At 42.5% G+C, this 22,854-nt stretch overlaps 2 protein-coding genes across 5 annotated transcripts in view; both read left to right on the top strand.

Annotated features, from left to right (window-relative positions):
• Nucleotides 1–668: 668 nt before the first annotated feature.
• On the top strand, nucleotides 669–12,172 carry LOC122561752 (cyclin-dependent kinases regulatory subunit 2). Its single transcript, XM_043713860.2, has 3 exons — nucleotides 669–825; nucleotides 6,641–6,768; nucleotides 11,863–12,172. The coding sequence occupies exons 1-3, from the start codon at nucleotides 767–769 to the stop codon at nucleotides 11,913–11,915; spliced, it is 240 nt and encodes a 79-aa protein (XP_043569795.1). The 5' UTR covers nucleotides 669–766; the 3' UTR covers nucleotides 11,916–12,172.
• Nucleotides 12,173–19,488: 7,316 nt separating this feature from the next.
• secisbp2 (SECIS binding protein 2) overlaps nucleotides 19,489–22,854 on the top strand; it is a 121,263-nt gene continuing 117,897 nt past the window's right edge. For 3 of the 4 annotated variants that reach the window (XM_087997158.1, XM_087997154.1, XM_087997150.1), the window contains exon 1: nucleotides 19,490–19,722. In XM_087997158.1, coding sequence (XP_087853284.1) covers nucleotides 19,690–19,722 — 33 coding nt within the window. In that variant the 5' untranslated portion in view covers nucleotides 19,490–19,689. Of the gene's footprint in view, nucleotides 19,723–22,854 lie in introns of all 4 variants that reach the window. The other variant, XM_087997156.1, reaches the window with a different exon arrangement.

Below are 22,854 nucleotides of genomic sequence, written 5' to 3'. Positions count from 1 at the left end.
TCAAACACAAAATGTATTTCATAAGTCTACATGTCCTTCAAATTGTCTATCTTTCTAACTTGATTTTTATCTTGTACTACAGTGTCTGACTGACATACTATAGGATTCTCTGCTGACTGGTCTGTCAAATTTCACTTGTATATTTAAACACTATAATTCAACAGCAATGTAATTTATTTTGTAAATGATAAGGGAATCCTATGTGTATGGATAAATTATGACACCAAAATTCATGGTGGGAGTCAAAAACAAATTAAATGCTTGAAGCCAAGGTGAGTGTTTAAGGGTAAGGCTCTTAAAGGAAAAAAAGAACCATTCACAACCAAAGGATCAAGAGTTTCGGGGAGAAAGCGATTGAGAAACTTTTCAGGCTTAATTGAATGGCTGAGCAGACTCGATGGGCTGAATGGCCTAATTTCTGCTCCCACGTCTTAGGATGTTATGATCTTAAATAATCGCCAGAAGCGTCTCCTGCGACAAAGACCACTATCAAACGCTCGGTTAAGTGTTGAAGTCATCAGTTCGCGCGCCACTTCCTCGTGCTAGTGACTTAACCGTTAGCTGAGTGAGGGCTCGCGCGCCCACAGCCGCCGCTGTGTCACGTGGCCAGACCGGTGGGCCAATTGGTGTGGGCCGTGTGATTCAAATCGCCTCGTGGCCTGTAAGGTGGGAGGCGGGGCGGTTGGGGGGAGAGTGGCTATTGATTCGGCACGGTGTTAGGTGGTAATTTTTCACCGGCTGAACTAGTACAGAAGGAAAGACAGTCATGGCGAATAAACAAATCTATTACTCAGACAAATATTATGATGACCAGTACGAGTACAGGTAGGAGTTACGTCATCCGGAGTACTTTATGAAGTATTCTATCTTGGACTTTAATTATGGCCGAACAAGCACACTGCGACATTTGTAGTTTTGGATGTTTTTCCTCTCTAAATGTTGACAGTTGGCAATCGCGATCGTACGCCGTGAACTCAACTTCACCGCATCCGAGCAAATGTTTTTGCAGGGTCAGCATGTACTTTTCACACACTTAACTTGATATAAACGTCTAAGTTTTGATAAGTAATAACTGGACTAGGCTGGTTTGGGTACTGCTCCGGCCTCCTTGGTGTTTTATTAGGTTATTAGGAGCTCGAATTTTCTCCCTGTGGCGAGCTGATGATGTGACCGTTGAAGAGGACACCAACAGCTCATAGTATTCCTGCCCCACCCCCTCCTGCGCTCTCCCAAATTTCCCCGGCTGTCTCCGACGTGCCGCTTTTACATCCTGCCGCGCCATCTCGTTAACGGTCTCGCTGCACTTGTAACGCAGGCCAGTGGTCCGGCAAGGTCACTCGTAAAAGTTCCGATTGACAAATAAGCAGTTTCAACGCAGACCGTGTGCGGCAAAAATGGATAGGATAGCAAAACCTGACTTCAGAAGGGCGACAAACGGCTTGTTCAGACTATCAGCTTTTTACTGCAAAGCATCACTTGTGCTTATGATTTCAGTTATGAGTCCTTACATGTCTGGAGATACAGCTTTTTTCCTCCAATGTGTCAATTGGACAAGCGGTGGCATGCACTAATGTCATTGCACTAGCAATCCAGAAATCCTGGCTAACGTTCTGAATCTCTCCATGGCAGATAGCTGAGTTTTGGATTTGGCTTGGTTTAGCCTTGTATAGGATATGTCGGTTTATAGGATATGTGGGTTTATAGACAATAGGTGCAGGAGTAGGCTATTGTGCCCTTTGAGCCTGCACCACCATTCAATATGATCATGGCTGATCATCCTTAATCAGTATCCTGTTCCTGCCTTATCTCCATAACCCTTGATTCCACTATCTTTGAGAGCTCTATCCAACTCTTTCTTAAATGAATCCAGAGACTGGGCCTCACTGCCATCTGGGGTAGAGCATTCCACACAGCCACCACTCTCTGGATGAAGAAGTTTCTCATCTCTGTCCTAAATGGTCTACCCTGTATTTTTAAGTGGTGTCCTCTGGTTTGGCACTCTCCCATCAGTGGAAACATGTTTCCTGCCTCCAGAGTGTCCAATCCTTTAATAATCTTTATATGTCTCAATCAGATCCCCTCTTAGTCTTCTAAACTCAAGGATATACAAGCCCAGTCACTCCAGTCTTTCAGCGTCAGGTAGTCCTGCCATTCCAGGAATTGACCTCGTGAACCTACGCTGCACTCCCTCAATAGCCAGAATGTCTTTCCTCAAATTTGGAGACCAGAACTGCACACAGTACTCCAGGTGTGGTCTCACCAGGGCCCTGTATAGCTGCAGAAGAACCTCTTCTGCTTCTATACTCAATCCCTCTTGTTATGAAGGCCAGCATGCTTTTAGCTGCCTTCACTACCTGCTGTACCTGTATGTTTACCTGGTGTACAAGAACACCCACATCTTTGTACTGCCTCTTTACCTAAATTGATTCCATTTAGGTAGTAATCTGCCTTCCTGTTCTTGCCACCAAAGTGGATAACCATACACTTATCCACATTAAACTGCATCTGACCACTCACCTAACCTGTCCAGGTCACCCTGTAATCTCCTAACATCCTCCTCACATTTCATCCTGCCACCTAGCTTAGTATCATCAGCAAATTTGCTAATGTTATTACTTATACCATCTTCTATATCATTAACATATATTGTAAAAAGCTGTGGTCCCAGCACTGATCCCTGCGGTACCCCACTGGTCACTGCCTGCCATTCTGAAATGGAGCCGTTTATCACTACATTGTTTCCTATCAGCCAACCAACTTTCAATCCAAGTTAGTACTTTGCCCCCAATTCCATGCGCCTTAATTTTGCTCTCTAACCTCCTATGTGGGACTTTATCAAAAGCTTTCTGAAAGTCCAGGTACACTACATGTACTGGATCTCCCTTGTCCATCTTCAGAGTTACATCCTCAAAAAATTCCAGAAGATTAGTCAAGCATGATTTCCTCTTCATAAATCCATGCTGACTCTGACCTATCCTGTTATTGCTATCCAGATGTGTCGTAATTTCATCCTTTATAATAGACTCCAGCATCTTTCCCATAACTGAGGTAGACTAACTGGTCTATAATTTCCTGCTTTCTCTCTCGCTCCTTTCTTAAAAGGTGGTACCACATTAGCCACCCTCCTTCAGGAACTGATCCTGAATCTGTCGAACTCTGGAAAATATACCTGATGTAGAAGCTTTGGAAAGGGTTCAGAGGAGACTTTACTAGGATGTTGCCTGGTATGGAGGGAAGGCCATATGAGGAAAGTCTGAGGGACTTGAGGCTGTCTTCATTAGAGAAGGAGATTGAGGTACCTTAAGTCAGACATGAGGTAATCAGAGGGTTAGATAGGGTGGACAGTGAGGGCCTTTTTCCTAGGATGGTGATGACTAGCATGAGGGCATAGCTCTAAATTTGAGGGGTGATAGATATAGGACAGATGTCAGAGGTAGTTTCTGTACTCCATATAGGGATATGGAACACCGCCTGCAACAGGAGTAGACTCACCAACTTTAAGGGCATTAAATGGTCATTGGATAGGCATATGGGTGAGAATGGAATAGCGTAGGTTAGATGGGCTTCAGATTGGTTTCATGTGGTGGCGCAACGTCAAGGGCCAAAGGGCCTGTACTGCACTGTAATTTTCAATGTTATGAATCCCCAACAAATGCAAGCAGTTTTCTCTAACCTGTCTCCTCTTCCTGTTAATACCTTGCAGATTCAATCAATCACTCCTTTTGTAACCTTCTAAATTCTACAGAAAGCAGGCCTGATTTGTTTGGTTAGTTCTCAGCCTCTAAAGTTTGTATCATCCTTGTGTAGCTATGTTCTACTTTGAGAGTTTTCTAAGGTGTGCTGATGTAATGCAAAATGAACTTTGAATTGTCATTTTTAAAAACAAATTATTGATTTGTCAAATTGAAGATCTTTTGTTTCACTAATTGATTGATAGTAATTGACCATGATACTGATTTTTGTGAAGTTGAGGAAGACTGTTCAGTACAGTGAACATGAAGAATGTTTTTTGCTAAACTGGAGGATGGGAGTAGTCAGTGGAGATGGACTAGATTCAAGGAGTTCGGTTGGAGTGAAGGCATTACGCTAGACAACCTCTAACTGTGAAACGTATCTTGTTAAAACAAGTTTTCACTTGGAACATAGCATCATGAGTGTCAGCCTTCGTCTTATTTTTTTTGGGCTTGATGGAGATTTGAAAACTCTGGAGAGCTCTGGGTCTGTAACTTTTTTTTTCTTGTAAACATCTTTATGTATAGATGGTACTCAGTTGTGCATATAGACAAATAAGTTGGTTCTGATATAACTTAGTTCTGTTCTCGTGATCTCTCGTGAAAATTGTGCAAAAGCAGCACCATTTAAACTTATGGGACCAGAATTGTTATAGCCATTACAGGTAAGGAAAGTTTGCATTCTACAATTGACGGTCTAAATTCTTTAATTGTGTGTTTAAAGCCAATTTGCGTTGAAGAAATGTGTTTTATAATAGAACAGACTATTACATCCAGCATCTTGTTGCTGTCAATATTTCAGTGCAACAACAGCTGACAGTGACCATTATCACTTTTTTTTTCCCCAGTAGGATTTCACTGCGTAGACAAGTTTGCTTGCTGCCTCTGTTTTTTGGGTTGGGAAAACTTTCTCTTCACAAGATTGCTATAACCAACTGCAACCTTCTAATTGAATAGTGTGGTGAATTCCCAGGTTCCATCTTTAGCAGAAAATCTGGATAACCCTCAACCATTCTAAAGACTGGGCAGACAAGATAGGGCTACTTGCTCCATGAATCAATGATGAACAACTCAACTTGGGGCTGCAGTTATCCCCCAAGTTAGAGTATCATATTCATACTGAATTTTGGCCCTGAGATCGATTCTTGCATGGCATCACAACCATTCACTGTCTTGGCTAAAGCTGCTGTGTGGATCATTGGCTTTGAAATATAACTAAGGATCTATTAAATGTGGGCCATCACCACAAGCTGTAACTTCCATTGCCCTTTTTGTAGCTTGGAGTGAAGGATAAGAAATCACCTCGCTGTTTGAGAAATGTAGCAAAGCAAGCCAGAAGTAGCACCGGGTATATCAGAAAAAGCACTGGGTATATCACACTAAATGAGTGAAGCCAAAACAAAATCATGTTGCATGCAGTTGGCAGAAACCTTCTTCAATATAGTTGATCAATAGTCCTGCCATTTACAGATGAGCATGTTGGTGGATATTTTTACATTTCCACTCGGGATGGTCCATGGTAGAGACTAGCATGTGAGTACAGAAGACAAAGCTGTATTTACAATATCTTTAGCCAGCAGTACCAAGTAGAGAGATCTGTAGCATCATACTTGCAGCACACAATTTAATTTGATTCACCTTTCCTTTTAAGAAATGGCTGACCGCAATAGATACTGAAACTGGAGCTCTAACAAATTCAAGTTGTAATGCTGAAGACTCTTAATCTTCTGATCAAGCTGTCCCACTATAACTGTAAAACTGGCATCTAACAAACATGATGACATCAAAAAGCCCTGCTCGAGTCAAGAGAAAATACTCCGGTTTGGTTTCATATGTAATGAAAGAAAAGATCCTTACTGATTCAGACAAAATTGGATGCTGTAGTTTCTGGTTATAAAGGTGGTTGATCAACCTGTTGGCTACGCAGCCTTGGAACAGAACTTACGGCCTGAATTTCTGACTTGGGCAGAGGCTTTACCACTGCACCATGGCCTTCACACTACTGGCATACCTGCACCAAATGTGTGGCACCAGTTCAGGGTAGTGTGGAATGGTGTAGTTAAGCCAGCTGCACAACAACGGTCTGGCAGACAGGTTTAAAAATTTTACTTTCCGAGCTGATGGGCTCAAGGCTATTAAACCACTCTAAAATGGAAGATTTTGCTTTTTTACATATAAAGCACTTGGTTTAAGCATGGACATTGCATGTAGAATAAAACTTTTGTAAGTCCTAACTTTGTGGGTGAATTTCAGTGACTACCCACTAAATTTTAGTCCATCTTGGACCAACACTAATATAAAAATGATCTTCCTATTTTTAAATAGGAAGCAAATTAGAAGTAGAATTTGGGAAATTTAGCACAGAAAAAAATAGGTTAAATGCAAAAAGTAGATTTCAAAGACTTTAAGAATTACTTCTGATTTGAGTGAAATATTTTCATCTTTTGATGTGACTACGGCTATACTGCAATTAACATGTCTAATTGCCCAGAGAATAGTTAAGAATCAACCACACTGCTGTGCATCTGGAGTCAAATGTAGGCCAGACCAGGTAAGGAAGGCAGTTTTTTTTTCCTTTTAAAGGATGTTATGTTAATGTTTACTAGGCTTTATTACTATGTTTTCAATGTCCGTTATTTCAGTTCAAGGAAGTTTCTGTGGTGCTGATAGTTCTGAATTATGGCTTGTTTTTGTCCACGTTCAAATTGTGCTATCAAGCACTGTTGATGTAATATTTTACAAAATTTCACTTCCATTTGCTATTGGTTATGCTGCATTTTTCTGCTGAATGAATTTAGTCCTAATTGTCAGGACTAATTACTTGGACCTGCTTAATCTACTGAACTGAGATTGAATAGCCGATAATATAAACATAACTAATATTTTGTTTGTAATCTATTCTTTAACAGGCATGTCATGTTGCCCAAAGAACTTGCAAAGCAAGTTCCAAAAACTCATCTTATGTCTGAAGATGAATGGCGAAAGCTAGGTGTCCAGCAGTCTCTGGGCTGGGTTCACTACATGATGCATGAGCCAGGTATTACAATTAAAGGATTAATCACTTTTTGCATTAAATTTGGTATTTTCCTAACCCAATATATTTTCATAATTCTTTTTATTTACTTGTGGTATGTTGGACTTGTATTCTTAGAAGCTCTGTTGAGGCTTAAGAGTTCCTGCCACTATCATTGCTTAATGGACCTGTATAAGGACAGTTAGGTTGCTGCTGCTGATTGTAATATGTCTGACTTGATTCTGTTGCTAATAAGGTGTAAGCTTGCAATATGGTTATCAACCCAACACCATGGTCCACAGCCGAGTAAATTCAATCCTGGTTTCTATAAGTGCACTGCCCAAGTTGCTTAGAGTCGAAATAATTAGTGAGGTTAAAAACAATGATTGCAGATGCTGGAAACCAGATTCTGGATTAGTGGTGCTGGAAGAGCACAGCAGTTCAGGCAGCATCCAAGGAGCAGCGAAATCGACATTTCGGGCAAAAGCCCTTCATCAGGAATAAAGGCAGTGAGCCTGAAGCGTGGAGAGATAAGCTAGAGGAGGATGGGGAGAAAGTAGCATAGAGTACAATGGGTGAGGTGGGGGAGGAGAGAGTGGAGTGGATAGGTGGAAAAGGACAGAGGCAGGTAGAACAAGTCATGGGGACAGTGCTGAGCTGGAAGTTTGGAACTAGGGTGAGGTGGGGGAAGGGGAAATGAGGAAACTGTTGAAGTCCACATTGCCCTGGGGTTGAAGTGTTCCGAGGCGGAAGATGAGGCGTTCTTCCTCCAGGTGTCTGGTGGTGAAGGAGGCCCACGACCTCCATGTCCTTGGCAGAGTGGGAGGGGGAGTTGAAATGTTGGGCCACGGGGCGGTGTGGTTGATTGGTGCGGATGTCCCGGAGATGTTCCCTAAAGCGCTCTGCTAGGAGGTGCCCAGTCTCCCACCCCTACAACCCACCCTCCCATCCTGGCACTTTCCCCTGCCACTGCAGGAACTGTAAAACCTGTGCCCACACCACCTCCCTCACCTCTATCCAAGGCCCTAAAGGATGGATGCTTGATCCACATCCATCAAAGTTTTACTTGCACATCCACTAATATCATTTATTGTATCCGTTGCTCCCGATGCGATCTCCTCTACATTGGGGAGACTGGGCACCTCCTAGCAGAGTGCTTTAGGGAACATCTCCGGGACACCCGCACCAATCAACCACACCGCCCCGTGGCCCAACATTTCAACTCCCCCTCCCACTCTGCCGAGGACATGGAGGTCCTGGGCCTCCTTCACCGCCACTCCCTCACCACCAGACGCCTGGAGGAAGAACGCCTCATCTTCCGCCTCGGAATATTTCAACCCCAGGGCATCAATGTGGACTTCAACAGTTTCCTCATTTCCCTTTTCCCCCACCTCACCCTCGTTCCAAACTTGCAGCTCAGCACTGTCCCCATGACTTGTCCGGACTTGTCCTACCTGCCTATCTCCTTTTCCGCCTATCCACTCCACCCTCTCCTCCCTGACCTATCACCTTCATCCCCTCCCCCACTCACCCATTGTACTCTATGCTACTTTCTCCCCACCCCCACCCTCCTCTAGCTTATCTCTTCATGCTTCAGGCTCACTGCCTTTATTCCTGATGAAGGGCTTTTGCCCGAAACGTCGATTTTTGCTGCTCCTTGGATGCTGCCTGAACTGCTGTGCTCTTCCAGCATCACTAATCCAGAATCTCAATAATTAGTAACAACCCAACCCATCCATTTTCTAGAACTAGATTTCACATGATATTTAAGGCACTATATTGAAGAGAAGAATATCCTTAGATCAATTTAATCGCAACTCATTATTTTTAATTCTTAACAATGATTTTACATAATGAAAAATCAAAGTTGTACATTTCCATACAAAATCAAAGCTTATTTTTGTATCTGTATAAATACAATACAAAGATAGAATGTATAAAGATGAGTTCTTAAGAAGGGTCACCGGACTGCATGGATGCTGCCATTCTGGCTGAGCTTTCCAGCAATTTCTGATTTTGTTAAAGATGGAGGAGTTTGATTTATTTTTGGTTATCATTGATAATAAAGGTATTAATACAAATCATTACTTTCTACAATCCTGATAAATCCTCACTAAAGCTTCCACATCTCTCCTATAATGAGGTAACTAGAACTGACAAATATTCCAAGTATGGCTTAACCAGGGCTCTGTAGAGCTGCAACATAATCTCGTGGTTCTTAAACTCAATACCCCTGCTATCGAAAGCCAACACACCATATGTCTTAACCCTATCAACTTGGGTGGTAACTGTGGACATGGACCCCAAGATCCCTATGTTCCTTCACTGTCAAGAATCCTACCATTAACCCTATATTATGCATTCAACCTTCCAAAGTGAATCAGTTCACACTATTCCAGGTTGAACTCCACCTGCCATCTATCAGCCCAGATCTACATCTTGTCAATGTCCCGTTGCAACCGACAACAGCCGTCCATACTATCCTCCAATCTTCGGCAAACTTAGTAATCCACCTTCCCACTTCCTCATCCATGTCATTTATAAAAATTAGAGCAGAGATCCCATATCTCCACGGAACAGCATTGGTGACCAAACTCCAGGCTGAATATATTCCATCTACTATCACCTCCTGTCTATGGGCCAACTAAGTCTGTATCCAGACAGCCAATTTCCCTGTATCCCATGCTTCCTTACTTTCTAAATGAGCCTACCATGGGGAACCTTATCAAATCCCTTGCTTAAATCCATATACAGCACATCCACTGTGCTACCTTCAATGTGTTTTGACACATCCTCAAAGAACTCAATGAGGTTTGTGCAGCATGACCTGCTCCTTAAGCCATGCTGACTGTCTCTAATCAAACTAGTTTTTCAAGTAATCAAATCCTGTCTCAAAAGCTCTTCAATACTTTGCCCACCACAGACAAGACTGGTCTGTAATTCCCATGATTATCCCTACTCCTTTCTTGAACAAGGGGAGAACATATACCACCCTCCAATCATCTAGCACTACTCCAGTGGACAGTGAGGACACAAAGATCACTGCCAAAGGTACAGCAGTCCCCCTGTAGAAAGCTTGGGTATATCCCATCTGGCCCAGGGGACTTATCTATCCTGTTTTTCAAACTTTTCAGCACATCGTTAACATCCGCCTGTTTGACACTGTCCTCAGATGACAAGTTCCCTCTCATAGTGAATACTGAAGCAAAGTATTCATTCAAGGACTTCCTCTACCACCTGACTCCAGGTACAAGTTCTCTCCACTATCCCTGCTTAGCCCACTCTCATGTAGGCTAATCAGGCCATCCTCTGTTCCTTGCATTTTGAATGCTTTGGTTTTCCTTAGTCCTGCCCAATAAAGCTTTTTCATGCTCCCTTCTAGCTCTAAGTCCATTCTTCAGTTCCTTCCTGGCTTCCTTGTAACCCTTGAGACCTGTCTGATCCTTGCCTCAATCTTAAGCTTCCTTCTTCCTCTTGACTAGCCAATCCCTTGTCACCCAATATTCCTTCACCACACCATCTCTCTGCCTCAGCGAGTTTTGAGAAGATTTGTAGCTCGGGTTGAGGTTCTGGATGTAGGTTTGCTTGCTGAGCTATAATGTTTATTTTCAGACGTTTTGTCACCATACTAGGTAACCTCTTCAGTGAGCCTCTGGACGAAGCACTGATGATTCCTGCTTTCAATTTATGGTTTGTCCCACTGAGACAAACCTATTCAGCACTCAGCAAGTGCTCCCAAACAACCCCCACAGTTCTGGTGTGCATTTCCCTGAGTATCCCTTCCCAGTTTGTGCCCCTGTACATGCCTAATAGCATTGTAATTCACCCATTTCTTCCCCCCCCCCCCCAATAACACTTCCTACACTGTCTGCTCCCATCCTTCTCCTCACGGAAAGTAAAGGTCAGGAAGTTGTGATCTCCAAAATGCTCTCCTGAGATCTGACACCTGGCCTTGTTTGTGGCCAAGCACCAAATGCAATATGGCCTCCCTTCTAGTCAGCTGATCTAAATGGAGTCAGGAATCTTTTCTGGGGTCATGTCAAAAACTGCTCCATCCAAACTATTTGAACTGAGGAGGTTCCAATCAATACTAGGTAAATTGAAGTCAGCCATCTTGACAACCCAGTTACTTCTGCACCTTTCCAAACTCTTCCTCCCAATTTGCTGCTCTTGCTATTGGGGGGCCTTAAACTCAGATGGCCTCATCCAGAGTTGTTCCCTGTAAAAAGTAAAGATTATGCATTATTGTTTAGTAAATTTGAAAAACATAATTTGTGGGTGGCACAGTGGTTAGCACGGGTTCAATTCCCGCCTCAGGCGACTGACTGTGTGGAGTTTGCACGTTCTCCCCGTGTCTGCGTGGGTTTCCTCCGGGTGCTCCAGTTTCCTCCCACCATCCAAAGATGTGCAGGGTCAGGTGAATTGGCCATACTAAATTGCCCATAGTGTTAGGTAAGGGGTAAATGTAGGGGTATGGGTGGGTTTCGCTTCGGCGGGTCGGTGTGGACTTGTTGGGCCGAAGAGCCTGTTTCCACACTGTAGTCTAATCTAAATCTAAATAATCCTGAGCAGAAGGTGCTGTTTTAACTACTAAATTAGATTATGTGAAGCATTTCTCACCTGCACTTGATCTTGAAAGCTGCAAAATTGGCTGGTGAATACTGTTGTTTCATCTGTGTACAGTACTTACATTACTTGCTATGACCAGCAGAGGTCCCACATGCTTGTAGTTCAAACATTCTTTAAAGGAAAGGAAAATTTGAGTTTGAGTGAACTTAAACTGCATTTTAGTCTGCTGTATGGGGTAAGGGGCTACTTTCTTTTACCATGGTAAGCACTTTCAAATTTGGTAAAGCATTCTACTAAAATTGGCTTATTTTAAAAAATGATTTGAGTTGCACCAGTTGATTTGTATTGGTCATAGCTATCAAGTCACAGCATCTATGTGAATGGTTAATCTGGATTGATCAGTCATTGAAATTTCAAATTCTTTTATCCTTTAAATTTTTAGCTTGTTAATACATTTGCTCAATAAACTTTAAGCATACAGAATGTTTTTAATGAGTATTGCAGAGATGTGATAAATTACCACTGACTTCAGTTTTTCTTTATTTCTAGAACCACATATTCTGCTATTTCGAAGACCACTTTCTAAAGACCAGGAAAAATAAGTCTTTCTGGAAATTTCTGGACTTTCTTGTAAATATTGTAGTATTCAGTGAATACATTCAATTGTACAAATTCATTCAAACCTGTATGTGAGCTGTATTCTAAACAGCAATAGAGCTCATTGTGGTACAGTGGGTTTAGACTGCTAAGACATGTAAAGAAATACTAGCAGTTGAAATGATGTTCACGCTTAAGAAATTTACAATACTGTTTACTTTTTTCTTGTTTGGATACTGTTGTGAATAAATTTATAACTGCACCTCTTTGGATTCCTGGACTTTATCTGTTCAAATAAGTTTTCTGTTTTAATCTTAAGGGAGGGGGTGAAGGAGAGAGACCGACTATCCATTCTGTCCCTGAATTTTGCAAGCTTCTATAAGGTTGTCCTTTTGGACAAGCTTGGTTTGACTTTCCACTTGGACAAATCTTCCTCCCTAGCTAATACCCTCATCAATAAAAATCATTAGAATTCTTACAACCTGGCAACATCATAGTGATATTTGTTTCTGTACCCTCTCAAAAGCCTCCACATCCTTCAGGTGTGGCAACCAGATCAGCACCTTTTATGAACTGAAACACTGTCTTGATTTTAAACTGGTAAAAATTACTTGCCTGAAATAGCAGATGTATATTATTGCATTTGTTAGGGTCCAGGCCAGCTCCCTCCCCCTCTCTTTCCTTCCTTCCCCCCCCCCCCCCAAGAATATTGTAAAGTAGCCCAGACCCAACTTTCACTTTAAAGGCAGATGCGAAGCAAATATTCCAGATGACTGCAGCTAGCCAGTTTACTGTTTTAAGCAAAGCAGATTGAGTGAAATATTACGGTTGAAATGCAAACCAACAAAATGAAATTTTGAATACCTTAATTTGAAACCCCAACCAACTTGATACAGGAACATCACTGAAGAGCTTTTCCAATTCCTGCAGCATCTCATAAACTCACTCTTTGATAGGATTCTTTTTATCAAAGATGGCTTCGTTTAAAATTTAAACCCCTTTTGTCTTACCTTGTTAGTACATTACAATACATAGACCAATTATAACATGCAAACATACACTACTACATTCTATTTTAGTCTGGTTACCTTTTTTGTTTGTTCATCCAACGCTTGATATGTCAGCAAATGTTTTCTGTACTGCCACATGCAATTTTTGGCTGCAGTCGTAAGCTCCATCTAAACAGTCTGAAATCTTTGTCATTAAATTTCTCAAACTTTTGTGGGTCATGATTTAGTGTATATATGACTGATCCAGACACATTACTGGTGACATAAATGTTGCAATGCCAACACCAAGCTCGGTCTCCTCAGTAGTCAAAATATTTCTGCTGATGAACGTTTCCTGGAGAAATATCTAGTAGGTCTTCTCATCCTCACTCTGTAAGAGTACAACACCTAACACTCATCAATTGCCTCCTTGAATGGCTGTGTAATTAAGTGGTTATTACGGGAAGTTGTTAACATATCTTTGAGACGATCAAATGCTTTTGATAATCTGCTGTTCGCTGAAACTACTTGCCTTTAATTCAGTGAGTGTATCAACCACACTGGGTTTTAATCCGAAATTTATGCTGAATTTTAGCACTCCGTCACAAATTGTAGTATTACTCTCATCAGTGTTGGTATGGGAAACTCCCCAATAATCTTTGTCCCCCTATTCAGTGGGGCCATGTGTCCATGTCTGACAACATGGCCCAGAAACATGACTTGGGCTTTGGCAAATTCACTTCTAGCCAGGTTTATCACCAAGCCTGTTTCCCAAAGTTGAGCAAATATTTCTGATAAATGCTGTAAATTCACCTTTCACATATGACATTGATGACCTGGTGATTTTTAGTCCCAAAGATGTACAGCATGGAAACAGACCCTTCAGTCCAACACATCCAGGCCAGTCAGATATCTTAAACTTAATCTAGTCCCATTTGACAGATTAGATTAGATTAGATTACAGTGTGGAAACAGGCCCTTCGGCCCAACAAGTCCACACCGACCCGCTGAAGCGAAACCCACCCATACCCTTACATTTACCCCTTACCTGACACTACGGGCAATTTAGTACGGCCAATTCACCTGACCTTGCACATCTTTGGACTGTGGGAGGAAACCGGAGCACCCGGAGGAAACCCACGCAGACACGGGGAGAACGTGCAAACTCCACACAGTCAGTCGCCTGAGGTGGGAATTGAACCCGGGTCTCTGGCACTGTGAGGCAGCAGTGCTAGCCACTGTGCCGCCCACAAATCCGTGCCACCGTGCCGCCCACCGTGCAGCACTTGGCCCAAATCCCCTTAAACCTTTCCTATTCATGTACCCATCCAGATGCCTTTTAAATATAATTGTACCAGCCTCCACCACTTCCTCTAGCTGCTCATTCCATTAATGCACCACTCCCTGAGGGGAAAAAGTTGCTCCTTGCGTCCTCTCCCTCCTTGCCTTAATCCTATGTCCTCTAGCTTTGGGCTTCCAACCCAGGGAAATGACCTTGGCTATTAACCTTATCCATGCCCCTCATGATTTTATAAACCTCTATAAAGTCACCCATTAGCCTCTAACACTTCAGGGAAAACAGCCCCAGCCTATTCAGTCTCTTCCTTTAGCTCAAACCCTTCAACTCTGGCACCATCCGTGTCTTTTTTGGTAGCACACAGTATTCTAAAAATAGCCTAACCAATGTCCTCTCAACTTCTATACTCAATGCTCTGATCAATAAAGGAAAGCATACTAAACACCTTCACTGTCCCATCTGAAACTCCACTTTCAAGGACCTATGAACCTGCACTCCAAGGTCTGTTTGTTCAGCAATACTCCCAGCAACAGTGGTAGATTATTTTTAAAAATATATTTCATACATTTTAAAAATACACTTTGACATGGCTACAGCCAATTGATAATTTCTGGAAAATTTTGATCACTAATCAAGTAACAAAACTTGCATCAGTCTTATGGAATATCACATGGCTTGCACTGTATAGGCATTCCAGGCAAGCTAATACAAGGGAACCACCACATGTAAACTCTTAACCAGCTAGTTTTGAACAAAAGAAGAGCTATTGTAACTCCTTGCATTAGAGGTGGTGTTAATGATCCCACAATAATCTGCCACAGCACGTAATGGTTTTTGTGCAGATGTATCAAAGCCATCTTGTTAATTGAAGTGACTTGACAAAGAGCTCCAGTCATAGAGTCATACAGGACATTGGTTAGGCCACTGTTGAAATGTTGCATGCAATTCTGGTCTCGTTCCTTTCAGAAGGAAGTTGTGAAACTTGAAAGGGTTCAGAAAAGATTTACAAGGATGTTGTCAGGGTTGGAGGATTTGAGCTATAGGGAGAGGCTGAACAGGCTGGGGCTGTTTTCCCTGGAGCGTTGGAGGCTGAGAGGTGACCTTATAGAGGTTTACAAAATTATGAGGGGCATGGATAGGATAAATAGGCAAAGTCTTTTCCCTTGGGTTGTGGAGTCCAGAAGTAGAGGGCATAGGTTTAGGGTGAGAGGGGAAAGATATAAAAAAGACCTAAGGGGCAATGTTTTCACGCAGAGGGTGGTAAGTGTATTGAATGAGCTGCCAGAGGAAGTGGTGGAGGCTGGTACAATTGCAACATTTAAAAGGCATTTGGGTGGGTATATGAATAGGAAGGGTTTGGAGGGATATGGGCCGGGTGCTGGCAGGTGGGACCAGATTGGGTTGGGATATCTGGTCGTCATGGACGGGTTGGACCGTAGGGTCTGTTTCCATGCTGTGTGCCATTTTAACATATTAGAGACCCGGGTTCAATTCTCGCCTCAGGCGACTGACTGTGTGGAGTTTGCACGTTCTCCCCGTGTCTGCGTGGGTTTCCTCCGGATGCTCCGGTTTCCTCCCACAGTCCAAAAGATGTGCAGGTCAGGTGAATTAGCCGTGCTAAATTGCCCATAGTGTTAGGTAAGGGGTAGATGTAGGGGTATGGGTGGGTTACGCTTCAGTGGGTCGGTGTGGACTTGTTGGGCCGAAGGGCCTGTTTCCACACTGTAATGTAATCTAAATCTAATCTAAAAGTTGGGGAAGCAATAGGGAGTGGTCAAAGAATGTAGCACCTATGGACTGAGATGTAAGAAGGACATGGGGCATGTTGACACTGCAGCGATTGAATAGAAAATGAAAGACTCTAAATATTCTCAGCAATTTGGTGAGTTTTTACTAGTTGAATCACACACTTAGTATTGCGGATACTATAGTTGTTCTTATCACCCTTAGTAGTTTGACATTGACAATTTTCTAACTGCTAAGTTCAGTATTGATTGAATTCTACCTTCTCAGTTCTACATAGAAACAGGAGTAGGTCATTCAGTCCCTTGTCTGTTCAGCAATGATCTAATAGCCATTCAACTAAATCACAGATGATATGTAGCTTATATATACTAATTTGTTGCCTGCCTCCACTCAGAGCAGCTGATCAGTTTCTGTTTTCACCTCGAGCAATAGTTACCACAGTCCAGCTGGGACACAATTCTTTGCGAACATCTGTCAGCAAGGAGAATTACAGAAAATTATTTAAATAAGAGTTCATCTTCTGCTCAAATTTGGTTCTCAAGCATCACTTCAGAGCTTTTGCAAGGTCTCTGCAAGGTGGGCCTCAAGGAGTCCTCCTCTGGAAAAGCAACAATAATGCTGATGCCCCAGGATACCCCTGCACTGCTGCCTCATCACCGCTGTCAAGAGACTAGACTCCAGACTTACCGCTGCCATGAGTCCCTGCTCCGGCACTTCCATTGCCAAGAATCCAGTCTCCCGGCCTACTGCTGCCAGAAGTCCCTGCTCCAGGGCACTGCCACCACCAAGAATCCAAGCTCCAGACCTCCCACCACCAGAAGTCCTCATTCCAGGCATGGCCAGTGCTAAAAATCTAGGATCCGGGACTGGTCAGTAGCACTTCTTCACCTAGTTCCACATTCCAAGGTTCCTTTATTTTCTTTTATTCAATATGGTTACTCTGGGTGAAAGTGGGCCTTTTTCGCAGTTTTATACAACTAAATTGTTTGTTAGCCCATTTCAGACACATTGGTGGAGAACTGAAATCACGTATGGGTCAAATCAGAGAAGGATAGTCTGATTCCTTCCCATAAGATTATTAGTTAACAATTTTGTTTTGTTTGTAACATTCAAACTGCTTAATTTGCGTATTTTCACAATTGAATTGAAATTTGCATACTGCAACAGTGAGGTTATAACTCATTCTCTATTTGACCAAACGTCTGGATTACTGGTCCAATAAGTTACCATTGCTTTTTGTTTTGATATGTGCAAGATTTGCTGGTTATTCCATAATGTATTCATAGTTGGATTTCAAACAGTAGGAAAGGAAACATTTCTTTTTAAATTCTCAATTACGGTGTATATAAGTAGCTAACAGTACAAAATGAAATTTACATTTGGTAATCAAAAGTTTTGGGAAAATGTACATCTGGTGACATTCATTTTCCATGAACTGTGCTAAAACCTCGGTTGTGGGTAAGGTCCAGGAATCCATTGTGAAAGGTGAGATTTCTGAATACTTGGAAGTGTACTTGTCACAGAAATTTGAGAGTGCATACATGAGGATCAGTGGTCAGCACAACATCGTGGGCTGAAGGGTCTGTTCTGTGCTGTACTGTTCTATGTTCTATGTATAGTAAAATAGAACAAATACAGCATGGTTTCATCAAGTGAAGGTCATGCCTGACAAATCTGGTAGAATTATTTGAGGAAGTAATGAGCAGGTTAGACCAAGGAGAACCAATGGATGTTATCAACCTGGACCTCAAGAAGGCTTTTGACAAGGTGCCTCACAGGAGGCTACTGAGTAAGATAAGGACACATGGTGTCAGAAGCAAGGTGCTAGCATGGATAGAAGCTTGGCATTCTGGCAGAAAGCAGAGAATCAGGATAAAAACATTCTTCTACGGATGGCAGTGAGTGAAACGTGGTGTTCCACAAGGGTCCACAACTTTTCACCTTATGCATTAACAATCTAGATGAAGGAACTGAGGGCATTCTGGCTAAGTTTGTAGACAATACAAATATAGGTAGAAGGACTGGTAGCATTGATGAGGTGGGGAGGCAGCAGAAGGATTTTGATAAGTTAGGAGAGTGGGCAAAGAAGTGGCAGATGGAGTACAAAGTGAGGTCATGCACGTAAGTAGGAAGAATAGAGGCATGGAATATTTTCTAATTGGGGAGAAAATTCAGAAGGCTGAAGTGCAAAGACACTTGGGAGTTCTGGACAGGATTCTTTCAAGGTAAACTTGCAGGTTGAGTCAGTAATTAGGAAGGCTAATGCAACAAAGGCATTTATTTTCACAGGACTTGAAAATAAAAGCAGGAGTATATTTCTGAGGCTCTATAAAGCTCTAGTCAGACCACATTTGCAGTATTGTGCCAAGTTTTGAGCCCATATCTCAGGAAGGATGAGCATGTTCAGAGGAGATTCATGAGAATGGTCCCAGGAAATGAAAAGCTTAACATATGGGGAATGTTTGAGGACTCTGGGTTTACACTCGATGGAGTTTGGAAGGATGAGGGGATATCCAATTGAAGCATATGGAATACTGAATGATCTCGATGGCGTAGATGTTGGTAAGATGTCTCTTATGGGAGGAGAGACTAGGATCCAAGGGCATAGCCTTAGAGTAAAGGGAAGACCTTGTAGAAGAGAGGTAAGGAGAAACTTCTTCAGCCAGAGAGTGATGAATCTGTGGAATTCTTTGCCACAGAAGGCTATGGAGCCGAGGTCATTGAGTATGTTTAGGTCTGAGATAGATAGGTGCTTGAGTATCAAGGGTTACAGGAAGAAAGCAGGAGAATGGGGTTGAGAAACTTATCAGCCATGATTGAATGGTGGAGCAGACTCGATAGGCTGAATGGCCTAATTTCTGCCCCTATGTCTCATGGTATTACGGTCATATAAGAGCTTGGGGCTGATTGACAAATATGTCTGATTAATGCAGAACAATGGTTAAGACGGCAACTATGATAATATCAAAGCAGAATATAAATCAGGGAAGGGCATATCCAACTTTGTAGTATTATTAGATTGTATTTTGGGTGCTGTGAACAGTGTTGGCCAAACACTGGAGCGGTGCAGAAATATTCCATGAAGCTGATACATAGTAGAGTATCATATGGTTCAAATTACAATAAAGGAAGAACAAGAAATTGGGGTTTTCAGCATTGAAAGGCGGGATTGATCGTAAACTTATCTGCCCTGTGGTTAAAATCCCCAACTAACGTGTGTAGGGTGATCTTAAGAGTTATGCAATATTAAATGTATGTAATATTGTTGCAGGTATAGAGAAAAATAAAACCTTGAACATTAAACTGACACTCCAGCACGGGCACAGAGTTTCTAACGACTAACAGGTCATTTAGCATTGATATCAAGAACTTAATTTTGAAACAGTGAAGAATCGACAAGAGGGCGATAAAATTTGGCAAATGTTTGTGAAGAGACTGTACACTCTTGGGAATGGATGAATGGAGGCGGGTCCCAATAACCTTCCGCATAATACAATTGTTTGTAAACGCTCATTGGGTGTGCAGAAACTTAAAAACATGCGACAGCATGTGTAGTTGGCTGGCAGGAAAAACTCTCCGTTTTGTAAAATGTCATTAAGTTAATGGAAGAAGCGGCTTCGAGGTCTATTTCTGACTTTGGGATTGTTTGTCCCGTCGGGTTAGGTCACTGGGCCGTGCGGGCTGCCGTCGTGAGGCGGTTGTTGATGTTGTGACAGCGGCGCCTTGGAACGGCAGTTTGGGAGAGGCATGGCCGAGGGGGGCAGCGCAGCCGCAGCAAAGGTAAATGTGCTGGCTGGGGTGGAAGGAACACAGTGAGAGGGTGAAAGCCTGCTCGGTGGCTTGAAGCCCACAAAGAGGGCTCCCATTATGACACCCTCCGAGAGCTGGGGAGGAGAACCGCTGTCTGGCCCCCGGAGGTTTTTACAGGCAGTGCCAATTGAGGCCTGTCCTGACAGGCTGCCATAGTGGCCTGAGAGAAACCAAATGGCTCAGAGAAACCTGTCTGGCTCAGAGCTAGGGACCAGAATGTCTCCGATCGCTGCTTCCTCTTCCTGTTCATTCGGCTTTTCAAATTTCTTCAACCCTAGTAGGGTCTTGGGGGCGGCCTTATTCTGTAGATTGCGCTCAGCAATCCATCGTTTTGTAAATTTCTGTTACATGATGCCTTTACCATGCTCTCCCACCGCATTTAAAGACTGTGAAATAGTTCTGTATTATGCTGTTTGTTTTGCATAAACCTTGAACTTAACGTCCTTTAAAAATAGTACGATTGCTGACCGATTTAATACAAGCATTTGCGAAATGTTGCTTGCTTTCCCGAATTATAGTTAACCACGTTTGGCCGTTATTATGTTATCTGTTTCCAACAGCGCAACCGAATGGATTTCGGGTCTTTACATCATGTGCTGCAGGTTATTACCTATCATACCGTGTTTTATTTAATAAATTTTAAGGACCCTACGATGTAACTGAGGTTTTTATCATCACTGTTATTAAGGCTAGTGTTAATTATCAGTTAAAAGTTTTGTTTGTGAACTCCCTATTTCAAACATTCCTGTCAACATAAGCCCAAGGAAGCAGGGAATGTTTGAGGAAGAAGGAATGGATTAAAGCACTGAGACTCAAACTAGACTAAGCATTTCAGTCCAAGGATATTTGCATGAGAATTACAGAAAAGTGGATAAACTGCAGAAATTTCTCAAAATAAAACCTCACATGTTGTACATCTAAACACGAAGTTGGGTGGAGTGGGCTTTGGAGAATAAAGAACAGGTTTGACAGGTTGCGGATGGAAACATGGTTCCTGTTTAAAATTAGAACGTGAAATGAACTGCAACCAAGCTTCATCTGGCCTGCAAACTTTCCATAAATATTCAAGTTGGGAATGCTTATGAAATAGTTTCAATGAGTAAATTGATTGATTGTTGAACAAAACCGTAAAACATGGGAGCAAGTTGTAGGCTATTCAGCCCATCAAGTCAGGTCCACCATTCCATGAGATTATGGTTGATCTGATAATCCTTAACACAACTTTTCCTACCTTTTCCCCCCATAACCCTCAACTCATTTACTGACCAAAAATCTGTATCTCTGCTTAAATATTCTTAATGACTGAGCCTGAACAGCCCTCTGTGATAAATAATTCCACTGATGCACTGCCTTCAAAAGAAATTTCTCCTCGTCTGTCTAAATGTGTGACCGTTTTTTCTGAGATTATGTCCCCTATGCTTAGACTCCCCCACAAGCGGAAACCACCTTTCTGCATCTATTCTGCTAAGTTATCTAAGCACCTTGTATCTTTTAATAAGGTTGCCTTTCCTTTTAAATTCCAATGAGTACAGGCCCAACGAACTCAACCTCTTCTCATTTGAGTCAGTCGTTCCATATCTGATATTGGCTTTGGGAACTATTTCTGGATTGCCTCCACTGCTGGTATTTCTGTCCTCCGATCAGGTGCCCAAAACTGTTCACGGTATTTCGGCTGTGGTTTGACTAGTGCCTTATACAATTGTATCAATACCACCCTATTTTTGGACTCCATTCTGTGAAATAAAATTCCATATTACCTCCTGAACCTTGATTCATGCACAAGGATGTCCAAATTGCTCTTCTTTTAGATTAGATTAACTACAGTGTGGAAACAAGCCCTTCGGCCCAACCAGTCCACACTGATCCTCCGAAGAGTAACCCACCCAGACCCATTGCCCTCTGACTAATGCACCTAACACTATGGGCAATTTAGCATAGCCAATGTACCTGAGCTGCACGAGGAAACCAGAGCACCTGGAGGAAACCCATGCAGACACAGGGAGAATGTGCAAACTCCACACAGACAGTCACCCAGGGCAGGAAGCGAACCTGGGACCCTGTTGCTGTGAGGCAGCAGTGCTAACCACTGAGCCACCATGCCTCTTTCTTCAGTCTTCTTCCATTTAATAATACTCAGCTCCTGGATTCTTCCTGCCAATAAACAAAACCACCTTTCACCACGTTACTATTCTATCTGCCAGGTTTTTGTCAATTTACTTACAATGTCAATATCCCTCTACAGATTCTTTGTGTCATCCTCACCACTTGCCTTCTCATCTATTTGTGTCAGCTATAAACTTGTACATGAACTCTTCTAATCCAAGTTATTAATATATAATGTAAATAATAGTGGCCTCTGGCTGTCCAGTAGTCACAAGGTACCATCCTGAAAATACCTCCCTAATCCCAACTCTGTGTCTTCTATTAGGTAGCCAATCCCCTATCCATTTCATTTGAAGGCAGGATCATATTAATGCACCAATTGATATTGGGGCTTAAAAAAAATGCCTTGTTTGGAGGAGGACTGATTGATTGCTTGTTTCTAAAGGTTGTAGAGTTGCAGGAAGCTCAAGGTAGAGCTTCAGAATGATTTCAAAACAAAGACAGGAATTTCAAAATCCATCTGGTGTATGGAAAAAATTATTTTGGTTTAAAAATCATTCTTAATGAATGGGAACTCCTGTAGTTCTGAAAATGTGTTGCTGGAAAAGTGCAGCAGGTCAGGCAGCATCCAAGGAGCAGGAGAATCGACGTTTCGGGCATGAGCTCATGCCCGAAACGTCGATTCTCCTGCTCCTTGGGTGCTGCCTGACCTGCTGCGCTTTTCCAGCAACACATTTTCAGCTCTGATCTCCAGCATCTGCAGTCCTCACTAACTCCTGTAGTTCACCAAGAATAGGCGTGTTGAATAAACCTGTTATCTATGTTTTAAATTTGTTGGTGGGATGTGAGCTGTCCTTTCAAGTGGATGGTGCCAGTGAAACTAGTATTTGTTCATCTCTTGCCCTCGTAAAAGTTGTTATCAGCCACTTTGAACTGCAGTAATCTGTGGTTTAGGGATACTGAAGGTGCTGTTAGGAATAGAGTTCAAGGACTTTGATC

Source organism: Chiloscyllium plagiosum, unplaced genomic scaffold (genome assembly GCF_037043375.1).
Source record: "Chiloscyllium plagiosum isolate Xiang-an unplaced genomic scaffold, Cpla_swu_hap1 HiC_scaffold_2, whole genome shotgun sequence".
Lineage (NCBI taxonomy): Eukaryota > Metazoa > Chordata > Chondrichthyes > Orectolobiformes > Hemiscylliidae > Chiloscyllium > Chiloscyllium plagiosum.
Note: the sequence above shows the minus strand (reverse complement) of the source record. Positions and strands in the feature narration are given on the sequence as shown.